Genomic DNA, 16131 nt, shown 5'->3' with positions numbered 1-16131 from the left:
AAATGATGACTAAAAGCTTTGGAAATTTACTAAGAAGACAAATTTACAGAACCAAGCTCAGTAAATCCCAACAGGATAAATTCAAGGGGAAAAAAAATCATACTTGGATATATCATAATTGAACTATTGAACAATAAAGGAAGAAAGCAGCCAGAGAAAAATGACATCACATACAGAACAACACTGATTGGAAAATAACTGGATTTCTCAAAAAAATGATAGTCATTAGATAGTGAACATCTTTGAAGTACAAAAAGAAAAAAATTTTCAATACAGACTGTATATCTTATGAATATATTCTTTAGAAATGTACATTTTCAGAGAAACAAAAACTAAGGGAATTTGTTGCCAGGAGATCTGCAACATAAGAAAGTTCATTAGGCTGAAGGGAAATTACAGCAGAGGGAAATTTGGACCTTGAGGAATGAATGTAAGTATAAGAAATAGTAAAGATCTAGGTAAATAAAAAAGACCACTGCTTTCCTCCTAGGTTTTAAAAATCACATATAATTACTTAAGGCAAAACTTATAGAACTATCTTGCAAGATCATCAATACTGGCAGATGTAATATGTATTACAACTACAGGGAATGGTGAGAAAAGGGGCAAAGAAAAGTGTCACCTATCACTACAAAAAAAAAAAAAAAAGGATGTTGAGGCCATCAAGCCAGGAGCCACTGCAGTCTCTGGACTGTGCACCATGAGGGGATTTAGGATGGAGAAAAAGAGGATGTTGGCCCTAGTTACAGTGCATATCAAAGGAATGATTTCAATGAGCCCAGACTCTTGCATTTTCCCATAAAAAGAGAAGCACTAAATTCATTAACTTGAGATGTTTCGTTTTCTTTAATTAACAATCATCTTTTGATGTTCCAACCACCTGGTTTTTGTTGCAAAAACTCCTGTATATCCTGCCTTCCCCTTAACTTTCAGAGCAGTCCCTCAGAGCTATCTGAGAGGCTGCCTTCTGGGCTTAAGCCCTCAGCAAGTCCACCAAATAAAACTGTAATTCTCAACTTCTGGGTTGTGCATTCTTTTCAGTTGACATTACAAAGAAAGAAAATTATAAATCTATATCCCTCATGAACACAGCGGCAAAAATCCTTAAGATATTAGCAAAATGGACTCAAGAATATGTTAAAGGGATAATATATCATGACTCAGTAGGGTTTATCCAAGGAATACAAGATTTAACGTTCCAAATGCAATCAATATAATTCAACATGGGAACAGAATAAAGAAGCAAAGCCATATAATCACTTCAATAGGTACAGAAAAAGCGTCTGATGAAATTCTACACCCATTCATGATAAAAACTCTTACCAAACTGGGCTTACTAGAGAACTTTCTCAACCTGGTAAATGGCATCTACAAAAGCTCTATAGTTTATGTCATACTTAGGGGTGAAACACTGAACACTTTCCCCCTAAGAATGGAAATTAAGTTAGGATGCCCACTTTTACCACTTCTAGTTAATACTATACTGGAGATTCTGGTCACTGAAGTAAGTTTCTAGGAAGTGATGGGGAAGAGGAGTGGAAGGCACAGAAAAATTACCTATTTGCAGATGACATAATTGTTTATACAGAAAATCCCAAGGCATCTTCAAAAAGTACTAGAACTAACAAGATTGTAGGATACAAGGTTAATATACAAAAAATAATCACATTTTTATTACTAGCAGCAATTGGCAAATGGATTTTAAAATATATAGCATTGAGAAACAAATATTCAGAATTAAATCTAACTGGAAACATCCAAGTCCTCTATACTGAAAATTAAAAGAACATTCCTAAAAGAAATTAAAGACGTAATGAATAGAAAGATACTACACTTTCATGGCTTGGAAAAAAAATCAATACTGTTAAGATGTCAATTCTCCCCAGGCTGGTTTGCCTGGGGATAAAGAATTAAGGGAAACACAAGTTACAAAGGGGCATGAGGAAACTTTTGGGCATGACAGAAATGTTCAGTGTCAACTAGTAATTTCAAATGTCAAAAATCCTTAAATTGTAAACTTCAAACATTCAACTAAATGTACATACATGATCTCTCAAAGTGTTGTAAAAAAACAAAAAACTAAATCCAATCTATTCATCAAAATGACCCCTTATGAAACACTTCCTGATCTACAACTAACTGGAGAGCATTTCTCCCTCTTTAAAACTCTCAGGAAATTCCATTTCTACATATCTTTTGGAGGCAAAATGTAGTGCCTCCCACGTAACATACACTCAGTACATGTTTGTCCAATTGAAATAAATGTTTTTTCAGTTCCCTGAGTTCTAAGAGTAGGTATGTAGATTGCATTCCTTCCTCTGCTCACTTATATCTTTAAATGAACCATCCCTCATTTAGACTCAGCCTCAGAGAAGGAAGGCACACAGAGGGGGATCATTCAATCAACAAAACCACCCTATATAACAATGGAAGAAACTGAGTCACAAATAACAACACAATGACGACAATCTCAAATATGCTGCAAGATGCACAATGTCCTGCCTGGAAGAATGTTCTCTTTTTCTATTCATCCATCCATCCTCCAGTTAGATTCCTGATTAAATCTGTAATCGCCTTTGAACTAAAACACGTAATTAAGCTCTTAACTTCAAGAAAAAGCTGTGTGTATTCCCTCATTTTTGTTTCAACAACAGCTGGATAATTGCAGGTTACGTGTTTTTTGCAGAGGCCAACATGTTTAGGACAGTGAGTTTATACACCTGCATAGCCTTTATGCGCTCAAATAATTTCCACAACAATTCATTAGAAGATTTAAGCAAAACTATCCGCAGCAATTTCCTCCTGATTGCTCTGCTTCTACCCTTGTTCTTACAGCTTATACTCCACATAGCAGCTAGAGTGATATTGTCAAAATGTAAGTCACATTATGTCACTGCTTTGCTTATATCCCTCCAATGGCTTTCCACCTCACTCAGAATAAAACTTGAGCCTTTATAGGCATAAAAGACCCTACACAATTTTCCTCCAGCTTCCACCATCTACTTCTCTGACATCAAGTCCTAATATCCCTCCCTCTTCACACATTCTAAACTACCCACGGAGGCACCTTGTTATTTCTCCACATGCCAAGTATGTTTCTACCTAGAGCCTTTGTACTCACGGGATTTCAGAAGGGAGTCTCTCCCAGATCTGTAGAGCTTATATTTTTATACAAAGAAACTACTGCCAAAAAATTAAGCATTTAAGTTATAACATATAACTTTAAAATTAGGTCTCCTAATTTGCAGGCTAATAATATTTCCCCTAAATCTTGTACTTGATAAAAGTGGTACCTCATGACTTTGTAACATGACTTCATTCTGCTCATAATTTTATTATGTTCTTAAACTCACAAAGGAACTTCAGATCATTAAGTGCTGCTAAAATACAACACAATCTAAAGGGTATTTGTTTGGGGGGGGGGTTTGTTTTGTTTTTTTTTAAAAAGAATTTACTACTGCAGCCAGCACCCCACCCTAACTCCCAGCTTTAAAATGTTCAGAAACTTTACATTTCTAACAGGGGCATTACTTCCTACTTAAAATTCCTTCAAGATACCTTATCTATGCTTAAGCATACAACAGAAACACAGTAAACATATGACCTCACTACCCACAAGCAACAGTTACATAGAGTCATTTCATCTGCTTCTGTAACAGTACTAAATTCATCCACTTACATTTTAAAATTCTGAATGAGGCACTTAGGCAAACACTAAGCAGTGACCAAGAAGAGATTTTCACTTTACTTTGGCAAAGGTTTATCGCCAAAGATATACCTTCAGTCTACTAATTTAAGAGGAACAGCTGTGCCCATACACACCCCAAAGAGACAAAAGGTGTTTTTTAAAGTAATTTTCTTGGTTGGGATTCAATTTACTGAAATAAGTCAAAGGTTATGAAAATGTAAGAAGCTGTGGAGAAAAAACAAAACAGGGTACACACAGGTCTGACACACAAATATACACTTCACCAACAGAAAAGAAGGAAAGACGTAGTAAATGTCAGAACCCAATCTTACCCTTCCACATTCATCTCTCCACTCTGAAGGCTGATTTGTACAAACATTTGTAATTCTCTGCTTGAGGGTTGTTTTGTTTTCTTTTCCTGGTTGTAGAGCATGCTTTGCTTTGTGCAGTGCAGGCCAGAAGTGCACAAAAGCTAATGTCCCTAGAAGTATTAGCCATTCAATGAGGGAGAAGAGGTGATGGATAAATATCCTAGCTCACTGTCCCCTAGTTTGAAACTGCAGCCCAGAGTTCACCAGTGGACTGAGCTCTAAGTGCTCACAGTGGTACCTGATTTGGTAACTGCCCCACTTTCCTAGGATCGCCACTAAACTATCAGGGCTCCAGTTTTGGTCAACTTTTTAGGGAACTCGAATCATGACAGGTATCCTCTATCAACAGGAAAATCTCCTAAGACAGCCAGAAAGTTTTCCTACAGCACAAAGTTCTGCCTTTGACTCCCATATCTTTGTGGGGCTTCCTATATGTACACAGGTAGTAAATTTGTTTTTCTCCTATTAATCTGTTGTTTTTTTTTTTTTTTAAATTATACAGGGTCTCAGCCAACAACCTAGAAGGTAGAGGGAAATTTCTTTTTCCTCCCCTACAGCATCTTTCTCCTGCAATGAGTAACTTCTGAAGAGCGGTGTCTTAACTATTCTCATTTCTTTCTCAACACTACAGGCTCAACAAAATAACTTCCTTGATCCCTTTAGGCTTTCTACCCAAATCTTTCTACCCCTCATCTAAATGCCCACACCCTAGCCAAAGTTCTTCATATTAATTAAAAGGGTCCTCAATTATGTCTACCTGTACTTACTTACCAGTCAAGCATGTAAGTTGTTTTCTCCAAATTGAACACCCTTTACTATTTTCTATGCAAAAAAGTTACACTTCTGCATCAACATTTTAAGTCTCACTCTTCTTCCTAGAGGCCCTCCCAGAACAGTATTATCGATTTCAAGTCACTTTAGTTATCGCTGCTTGATTAATTACTTGGTACTTGTTCTGTCATTTATAATATTTGTTATGTAATTGTAAGTGTGGGAGATTCTCTTAAAATCAAGGACCATTAACCAAAACCAGACAAAGACACTACAAAAAACGAAAATTACAGGCTAGTATCTCTTATGAATATAGGATTCAACAATATATAAAAAGGATCATAAACCATGATCAAGTGGATTTATTCCAGCAATGCAAGGATGGCTTAATATTTGCAAATCAATGTGACAAACCACATTAACAGAAGAAAGGATTAAAAAATCACATGATCACCTCAATAGAGGGAGAAAAAGCATCTGACAAAGTTCAGCATCCACTCATGATAAAATCCTTCACCAAAGTTGGTACAGAGGGAATACATGTCAACATAATAAAGTCCACACATGACAAACCCACAGCTAATGTCATACTTAATGGTGAAAAGCTGAAAGCATTGCCTCTAAAATCAGGAACAAGTGGCCCATTCTCGCCACTTCTATTTAACATAATACTGGAAGTCCTAGCCACAGCAATCTGACAAGAAAAAAAGCAAAACAAAACAAGGCATCCAAATTGGAAGGTAAGAAGTGAAACTGTCACTATTTGCAGGTGACAACATACTATATGTAAAAAATCCTAAATCTCCAGCAAAAAGCTATTAGAACTAATAAATGAATTCAGTAAAGTTGCAAGATACAAGATTAATATACAGAAATTTGTTGCTTTTCTATATACTAATAATGAATCATTAAAAACTCCAACAAAAAGAATAAAACATCTAGGAATACACTTAACCACGGAAGTGAAAGACCTAAAAACAGCAAGGAAGTGGCACAAAAACAGACACATAGATCAAAGGAACAGAATAGAGAGCTCCAAAACAAACCCACACACTTATGATCAATTAATCTATGACAAAGGAGGCAAGAATATACAATGGAGAAAAGACAGTCTCTTTGATAAGTGATGCTGGGAAAACTGAACAGCTACATGTAAAAGAATGAAATTAGAACATTTCCACAAAACATACACAAAACTCAAAATGGATTACAGACCTAAACATAAGACCAAAATCCATAAAACTCCTGGCAGAGTCCATAGGCAGAACACTATTTGACATAAATCATAGCAATATTATCTTGGATATCTCCCAAGGGAAAGGAAACAAAAGCAAAAACAACCAAATGGGACTTAGTTAAACTTAAAAGGTTTTGTACAACAAAGAAACCCCCCAACAAAGCAAAAAGACAATATACTGAATGGAAGAAAATATTTGCAAATGATATAATCAATGAGGGGTTAATATCCGAAATATATAAACAAGTTCATACAACTCAACCTCAAAAACCAAACAACCCAACTGAAAAATGGGCAAAAGACCTAAACAGGTGTTTTTCCAAAGAAGATATACAGATGGCCAACAGGCACATGAAAAAATATTCAATATCACTAATCATCAGAGAAATGCAAATCAAATCCACAATGAGCTACCACGGAACACCTATCAAAATAGCTATCACCAAAAAGTCTACAAATAAATGCTGGTGAGGATGTGGAGAAAAGGGAACCCTAGTACACTGCTGGTGGGACTGTAAATTGTACAGCCACTATGGAAAATAGTATGGAAGTTCTTTAAAACACTAAAAAAAGAGAACTATCATATGATCAGCAATCCCACTCCCAGGTATACATCTGAAGAAAACAAACATACTAATTTGAAAAGGTATATGCTCCTCAATGTTCAAAGCAGCCTTATTTACAATAGTCAGGATATGGAAGCAACCTAAGGGTCCATCAACAGATGAATAGATAAAGAAATAGTATACATACACACACACACACACACACTATATATATATATATATAATATATATATATAATAGGAATATTACTTAGCCATAAAAAAGAGTGAAATTCTGCCATTTGCAATAATATGTATGAACCCAGAGGGTATCAGGCTTAGTGAAATAACTCAGAGAAAGACAAATATTCTATGTTACCATGTATATGTGGAATCTAAAAAAATAAAACAAACAAATGTATATAACAAAACAGAAACACTCTATGACTGAGGAAAAAAATGTATCATTTGGAGTGTCATTTTTTTTTCTAACAAACTTTATTCACAATGTACAGCATTTTCCTGGTTAAAATGCACAACTTTTCATGGTAGTAAAATTAATAGTATGGACATCAACAGAAGAAAGAAAAACTGAAGAGGAGTTTGATCTTTGATAAGTTCCACCAATGTATTTTTATTTTCATCTACAGAAATAAAGGAATCTGGGTGAGGGGGAGGGGACAGAGACAGATTCACAGATACAGAGAACCAATTAGTGGTTACCAGTGAGAAGAGGGAAGGGGGAGGGCCAAGACAGAAGTATGAGATTAAAAGATAGAAATTATTACATATAAAATAAATAAGCAACAAGGTTATATTATATAGAACAAGGAAACATAGCCATTATTTTATAATAACTTTAAATGGAGTATAATCTATAAAAATAATGAATCACTGTTGCACACCTGAAACTAACATAATATTATAATCGACTATATTTCAATTTTAAAAATCTTTAAAATAACATTAAAGGAAAAAAACTAGTATTCAGTTCTAAAAAAAAAAAAAAGGACCACTATCTCACAATAAGATATGCATATATAAAAAGAAATCTGATTCAGTGTTGTGATTTCTGGCACAGCAAATGCTAGTGGCAGTACAGTACAGTTGTAAACAGCACAGCCTCTGAAGGCAGACTACCTGAGTTCATAATCCTGGCCTTGGAACTTACTGTCCTTAGTATCCTTGGGCAACTTAACATCTGTGCCTGTCAGTTTGAACATTTGGAGCTACTATAAAAATTGTATGAGTTAATATACATAAAATTCTTTTTAAAAAATCTAGCACATAAACTCAATTATCTATTATTATTATGCTGTTATCTTAGCTCAGGTTGTTATAACAAAATAATGTTTAGTTTTTAACAAAACTTTAAATGTATAAAAATCATATTCACTATCTGACTGTCTTAGGCATTTCTTTACATAAAACCCAATGGTTACTTAAATATGAGTATACTGAAATACAAACTTTGTCCTAATAAAAGTACTACCCTCTCATGCCCCAAAAAGCCTCTAAATGAAAAAATAGACACATTAGTTTATCAAGACACAAAATTATGTCTTCTAAGAACATTTTCTTTCAGAGTATTTGTTAAACAGTATCTGTCTCCCTGACTATACATACTCTGCTTACAGCTGTTGTCTTTCTATAGGTTCCTAATAGTAGCAACCAGCACATAGCTCAGGCCAAAATAAGTATCAATATACTAACTAAAAGGTTCTGGTACTGAATATTTTATGGAACTATATACTACAAAGGCAAACCGTTGAAGCTTTTACATGCTTTAAACCTAAAAAAGATAAACAGCAGAAAATACAGAAAATATATATCCAAAATGCACATTCCAGGATACATGCTTATTAGTATATAAAATATAATTCTGTAATCAGAAGCCTATACTTCTAGACTTGCATTATAAAACTGACAATATGGGCTCTCAGAAATAAAGAATTGCTCTAAGAACTATGAAACAAGGTAACAGAATATAAAAGCCAGGCTTAATATCTAAAAGGAATGCACAGTTGTCAACCCAACTATCGATTCAAATTTCCAAAAATAATTCAAGTTCCAGGAACTTCAAAAGAAGAAAGCAAATGGTAAAGAAGACCACAATTACTCAGCCCCTCAAGATACACATCATTGCTAATGCTCTGGCTTAAACAACATGGATTTTTCTCCAATTCCTTCAAATTTTGGCAATGGATGCTAAATATTTTGTACTCCACATTTTCACACAATTAAAGGCCACGTGCTAAGTCTGTTTTAAAAGGCAGAAGCTCACAGGCGGGAAGTGAGGTTCATCCCCTCTCAAACCATTACATACACAGCTCATCGACATCTCTATCTTAAAACTCTGGTACCAGGAGACTGTGCCACCAATACAAATAAACTTTATCTTCTTAAGCTTTGGTTTGTTTAAAACCAAAAAGTGGTCTGGCCTAAGAGTTCATTTTCAATTCTGTAGAGTCTGGTAACTGGAGTACTGAATTCCCTTTGCTGGCACCAAAAATCTGCCTGACTAAACCCCCTTGTTGCGATACTTCATTGGCTTACCCGATCCCAACTTAAACACAGCTTAAGGTCCTTATCTTTGAGGTCAAGAAGTTTTCTCTCTCTATCAGGAATGGGCAGAAAACAAATTTATTTGACCAACTTCATCTTCTTATTCTTAAATTTCCTTTATCTTGTCTTATTCCCTTTGTCCTGATTTATTCTGCAATTACTGATATCTATTATAAGCTGTGAAAAACACTAACACTGGAGATACAAACATATTTTCTCTTTCCTTACGGGACTGCAGTCCAGCAAGGAGACAACTATAGAAACAAACAATTTCTAAAAAGTATAAGAAGTTCTATAAAAGAACTTTGTAAAAATTCCATAAGAATATAAAAGAAGAAGTATGAAAAAGCATTACAATGTAGTTAACATTTGAAATGGCTCTTGAAGAATAGTAGGGTAGGCTGGTGTATGTGTGTGTGTGTCAGTTTAGACGTTAGAAATGCAGAGCAAGAAAAGCTGAAAGGTAAAGTTCATGTCTGACCTACAGCCAAAGTTTTGACTACAAATGTTACAACAAACTACTCAGGGTATCAACTGGAGCTCCTTACCTCTTTCATTCTTGCAACTTAATTTTAACCGTGAATTCACAAGTACGAAATATCTTAAAAAGAAACACATACTGAAAGTTTTTATGTATAAAATAATTATCACATGGTTGGAAGCAGGAAAAGAAAATTTGAGGATAACCAGGAAAATTCAATACAATCAGACTGATAAACTGCAGTGAAAGGAAATAGTTTTGTTCTATAAAACCAGTCCTCAATATTGTAGATGCAGAGGAAAGCATTCCAAATTAAAACTCAAGAGACCTGGATTCCAGCCTCAGTTAGACAACAGCTGTGCCCTAATTACCAAACAAATGAAAACAAATAACAACAAGAAAAAACTACTTAATTCCTTAACTGTCCACCTAACTCAGAGTTAAGATCAAATAAAGTCTGAAAGTGCTTGAAAAAAAAAATAGAAAATGCTATCCAAATAAAATATTACCTTCATTATGGTCATACTTAGGGTAACTGAAATGAAATTTTAAGATCTATATTTCTGACATAATAACTGCATCATACTAAATTTACCCGTTCTACAGATCGCGCTCTCTTCTTTGGCCGAGTAGGCAGTGCATCTTCCTTCGGATTGGTGTCAATTGCCCAATAGGACCCCTAAAGGTAAAGAAATAAATTATGTTAACAGTATTATTACAGCAACTCTGTTAACACTAAAATGGACTTTTACAATCCTGCTTCAAAAGCAAACATTTTGCAGATACAACGAAAAAATAGCATGAGAAGAAACACTTGTTTTAAGCTGAAAAAAGTAAAGTTTTTATGAGAAAGAAACTCCATTTGTAATGATTATTAAAGAGAAAAAAAAATCACAATCCGAAGAAGCCAAGTCCAAGAAATCTGCCACAGTCAAACTAAAAAGAGAAATGATCAACTGAACACATTTTTAAAAAATATATACTAATTCTTAATTGAACACATAGATAACTACAAAAGTATATGACATTCAAGTCTAGTAGAATTTTATATACAAAGATACTATAGTTTCTAAACCCTGGGACCTCACAAATATAAACAAGTAAGTGAAACAATTTATAAAGACAAATTTCTTAACCACATTTTATACAGTAAATACATTCTGAGGAGCAACAGTCTATACATAAATCTTTTATTGCTTATTCTGTTGTAATTAATTTTAACTATTTATCCTCTTACTTTTTAATACAAGTTCTCAGATCACTCTTTTGAAAATATATATTGAGGACCTATTGTGTTCCAGGCACTGCGAAATTGTGACTTCTTTAAAAAAATTTTTTTGAAGAGCACAGATCACATAGTTTGCACATATACAAATGAGGAGACCAAAACTCAGAAAGAGAAACATGGTCTGTGCAACCAAGGATATGAGAGCCAGGACCAGAATCAAGTTTAATCTTTGTGTCTATTACCCTTTCATTAATCTTCCTAGACTACTTTTCCAGGCAATATTTTACAATGGGGGAAATACAGTTCTCATCTATCAATTCTTACACTCTGTGACCAACATGAATTATTTGCTTATACTCCCTTAAACATACCATGTTTGTTCATGCATCTGTGCCTGCCCTACATACTGATCTCCTTGCCTATAATATCCACCTTACCAATGACAAACTCAAAATTTAGCTCAGATATTATCTGAAGGAATCCTTTTCTGATGCTCAGAGGAGCATACTCAAGAATTCATCACTCTCTCCAGAAGGATGCAAGATCTCTATACTATTTATACATTTAGACCACTGACTGCACTTAACATTACAATTTTATTTATAGGTCTGTATCCCTTACATACTACTAACTCCCTAAGTGTAGAGACTCTTTTCTATACCCCCAGTGCCAGGCACAGTGTCAGACACAGAGCAAGTACTCAACAAACACTTGTTAAAATGGGGGGGGGGAAGATGCTGAATAAATTGTGCCAAGAATGTCACAGTACAGGGTATGATGCCAGGTCTCCCCAGGTCCTAATTTAGGCTGTACCAGACCTTAGCACTCACTTCATCACATAGCCGTACTGTTGCATTCTTCTACTTATCCTTTCTAAGTGGTCACTACATTTCAGCTAATGAGCCTACTAGACATGATGTAAATTTGCCAAGAACCATGTGAAATGTAAATGCTAGAGAAATTAAGCACTAAAAATTAAATCACTGATTTCATGAGTATGGTTTAGGCTAGCAAGTTTCAAAGTAAACAAAGTGGGAAAAAGTTCTACAATCAGTTAACAAAAGTTGAAAGTGAAGCAGGAAGAAAAATACCCAACTCAATGGACAACAGTTTAAAAACCACTGTTCATGGAAATGATAAATTTCAGTGTTTAGTTTGTTTTGCATGGATGTGTATATTTGTACTAGCCTGGGAAACTACTCACTGTCCAAATAACAAATTTGTTATTCAATTATTTAATAAAACAACGAAAAACAAATACGCATCTGTCCTTCCACACAAAATGACTGGCTGTAGCTTATCACAAAGAGATCAACAAGAGAAAAACATTGTTCATAAGCCTAACCCTTTCCATTATGTACTTATAAAAACCCTGAATGCCCAAATACAAACACTAACAGTTGAAATGATTCACAAAAGAAGTTGTAAAATTGTCCACCTAGTGGCTCTTGCTAACCTATTATATGAGTTTCATCTGCGAAATCACTGGTTTGGATTAAATGACTTAAAATTTCCCTTTACAAATCAAAACTATAACATACCATCTGACACCCATTACAATGTCTACTATCAAAAAATACAAAAACAAAAAACCCCAGAAAATAACAAGTGTTGGTGGTGATATAGAGAAACTGAAATTCTTGTGCAGAGCTAGTAGGAAAGTAAAGTGGTACAGCTACTGAAGAAAACAGGATGGCAGTTGCTCAGAAAATTAAACAGAGAATTACCATATGACCCATCAATTTCACTTCTAGGTATACCCCCAAAAGATTCAAAAACAGGGATGTGCATAGACATTTGTATCCTCACATTCGTAGCAAGTAATTCACAATTGCTAAAATGTGAAAGCAACCCAAGTGCCCATTGATGATGAACAGATAAATAAAATATGGCATATACATACAATAGAATATTATTCAGTCTTTAAAAGGAAGGAAATTCTGGCATGTGTATGCTATAACAGGAGTGAACCTTGAAGACATCATGTAAAGTGAAATAAGTCAGTCACAAAAAAGAAAATACTGTGTGATTCTACTTACATGAGGTACCTAGAGTAGTCAAAATCATAGAGACAGAAAGTAGAATGCTGGTTGCCAGGAGATGGGGGAGGGAGGATGGGAAACTACTGTTTAATGGGTACAGAGTTTCAGTTTGGGAAGATGAATAACTTCTGGAGATGAACAGTGGTGATGGCTGCACAATAACATTAATGTACTTAATGTGACTGAACCACACACTTAAAAAATGATTACAATGGTAAATTTTATGTTGCATATGTTTTACAACAAAAAAGTCCTCTTCAACTACCTTTAAAAAGCAGTTACCTATGTTCTTCCTTATTAAACAATTTTCTCACAAAAACTGAACTGCTTAAATATAGCCAATCAACAAACACAAGTTCTACCCAATTTTTCCCGAGTAGGGCCTACTCCTCTAGGTTCATGAGACACAAGTGAGAAACAAAAGTTTTCTGCTTTCTGGTTTTATTTTTAAAATCAACTTATTTGAAATACTTTTTAAAAAATATAGTGCACCCATTTTAAGTATACAGTTAAAGGAGTTTTGACAAATCTATACATTCATACAACACCAAAATCAAGAGAAAGAACATTTGCATCACCCTGAAAAGCTCCTCTGTGTGGCTCAAGAAACAGTTGTTCTTCCTTTGCTCTCACCTCTGTCCCATACAACCACTGATCTGCTTCCTATCACAGTTTTGCAGTTTCTAAAATTTCATATAAATAAACTCAAACTGTCACACTATTCTCTATTATTAGCAATGTATGAGTTGGGCTGCTCCATGTCTTTGCTAATACTTGGTATTTTAAGTCTTTCCAACTACAACCATTCTAGTGGATGTGCAGTTGTACCTCAGTGATTTTCACATACATTTCCCTAATAATGCTGCTAATCATCTCTGCATGTGCTTATTTGCTATCCATGTCCCATCACCTTCTGTAAAGCAGCTATTCATAAATTTTGCAGCATGTTTTCCTGGGGTTATAAAACTTCTGGTTATTTGCATTATATACATTTTTTAAACTTTTTATTTTTTTAAACACCTTTATTGTGGTATGGTCCCTGTATAGTAAACACATATTTCAGATGTACAATTTGATGAAATTTTTAAATAGCGAGTCTTCTGTCAGAGATAGACAGAGTGAATATACATAGATATAAATATAGATATAGATACAGATATATAGATAGTGAATATTTTCTCCCAGTCTGTGGTTATCTATTTGTTTTCACAGCAGTGTCTTCTAAGGAGCAAAAGTCTTAAAGAAAAGTCCAATTTATCAATTTTCATTTTGTAATCTGTGCTGTTTGTCTCCTGTCTTAAAAATATGTATGTACATTTGCCTGTTTCAAGATGGAAAACATTTCCTCCCATGTTTTCTTCTAGGAGTTTTATAGTCTTAACTTTTACGTTTAGGTCTCTGATCCATTTACATTAAACTTTCTGTGTAAAGATGAAGTAAGGATCAATATAAATTTTTCATTCACCAAGATACACACCATTCTGTGCAAAGACCGTATCTTTCCCCCACTAAATTACATTGGCATCTCTATCAAAAATTGCTGAATATATATATATATATACATATATATATATATATGTATATATATATATATATATATTTCTGAATGCTATTCCATTCCATTGATCTACATGTCTATCCTTATGCCAATACCATTTTGTTTTGATTATTGTAGCTATAGAGAAAGCCTTGAAATCAAGCCCTGTTAAGTCCCACAACTTCGCTTTTTTCAAAATTATTTTGCCTATTCTGGGTCCTTTGCATTTCCACACAACTATGAGAACCACCTTCTCAATTTCTTAAAAAAAAAAAAAAAAAAGTCCACAAAGATTTTTATTGGGATTTAACTAACTGTATAAATCAGTCTGAGGAAGACTAACATCTAATAACGAGTTCTCTATTCCACACACATGCTGTATCTCTCCATTTATTTAAATCTTTTCTCTCTCTTCATGGTTTATAGTTTTCAGTAAATAGGTCTGTATATATTTTGTTAAAATATATCCCTAAAGTATTTCATTATTTTGGATGCTACTGTAAACGGAGTTGCTTTTTTTAACTTCATTTTCCAACCATTCATTGGTAGTATAAAAAAACTATACTGACCTTGAATCTTGTGACTTTGCTAAACTCACTTACTAGTTCTAGTGGCTTTTCCATAGACTCTTTAGGATTTTCGACACAAGCAATAAACTTGTTTGCAAACAAAGAAAGCTTTTACTTATTCTTTCTCAACTTGGATGTTTTCTATTTTTTTCATGCCTTACTCCACTGGCTTGGACTTCTAACAGAATGCAGAATAACAGTGAATGCAAGCATTCTTGTTTGTTCTCAGTCTCAGAGGAAAAGCATTCAGTGGCGTATCATTAAATACAATATAAATGATAGACTTTTCATAGATGCCTTTCATCAAACAAAGGAAATTCTTTTTTCATTTCAGTTTGCTGAAGGAGTATCAAATTTTGCCACACAATTTTTTCCTACACTTGAGATAATATGATTTTTCAGTATTCTACTCACACGGTAAGTAAAATCAACTGGCTTTCTAATTTTAATCTGCACTGCATTCCTGGGACAAATCCCACTTGGTCATTATGTATTCTCTTTTTTATATTATCAATGAATTTAATTTGCTAATATTTTGTTAAAGATTACCAGGTCTATGTTCACAAAGATACTGGTCTGTTCCTGTTATTTCTTTGCCTGATTTTGGTATCATAGTGATGCTGACCTTATGAAATTAATGGTAATGAAAGCTGTTCTTTCATTAACTTTTGCTTTTTGTAAGAGTTTGTGTAAGACTGGCATTGCTTTTTCCTTAAATGTTTTACCCATTGCTTTTTGACTGTTCATTTTCTATTTTATTGATTTACCTCCATTATTTCCTTCCTTCTACTTACTCTGGACTCAACTTGCCTTTATTTTTCTAGTTTCTGAAGGTACATGCTTAGGTAACTGATTTCAGACCCTCTTGATTTTTCTAACAAAAGTATTTAAAATTTTGATATTTTCTGCTCTCATCATTCAGTTCAAAGTATTTTCTATCCCTTATGATTTCTCCTCCGACCCACAGGTACTTTAGAACTATATTAATTCCTAAACATTTGGGATTTTCTAAATATCTTTTTGTTTTTTATTTCCAACTTAATTCTGCTAGTCAGAAAACATACTCTGTAAGATTTCATCTAATTAAGAAGGGATTAA

The 16131-nt window shown here is 34.1% G+C and overlaps 1 protein-coding gene across 2 annotated transcripts in view; it reads right to left on the bottom strand.

Moving 5' to 3' along the window:
• The window catches only part of FOXJ3 (forkhead box J3), a 120206-nt gene that overhangs the window by 34695 nt on the left and 69380 nt on the right, over positions 1-16131 (bottom strand). For both annotated transcript variants that reach the window (XM_031464925.2, XM_064493678.1), the window contains exon 5: positions 10253-10336. In XM_031464925.2, coding sequence (XP_031320785.1) covers positions 10253-10336 — 84 coding nt within the window. The remainder of the gene's footprint in view (positions 1-10252; positions 10337-16131) is intronic.

The sequence above is a fragment of the Camelus dromedarius genome, chromosome 14 (genome assembly GCF_036321535.1).
Source record: "Camelus dromedarius isolate mCamDro1 chromosome 14, mCamDro1.pat, whole genome shotgun sequence".
Classification (NCBI taxonomy): domain Eukaryota; kingdom Metazoa; phylum Chordata; class Mammalia; order Artiodactyla; family Camelidae; genus Camelus; species Camelus dromedarius.
The sequence above is the reverse complement of the archived record's forward strand: the minus strand, read 5'-3'. Positions and strand labels throughout refer to the sequence as shown.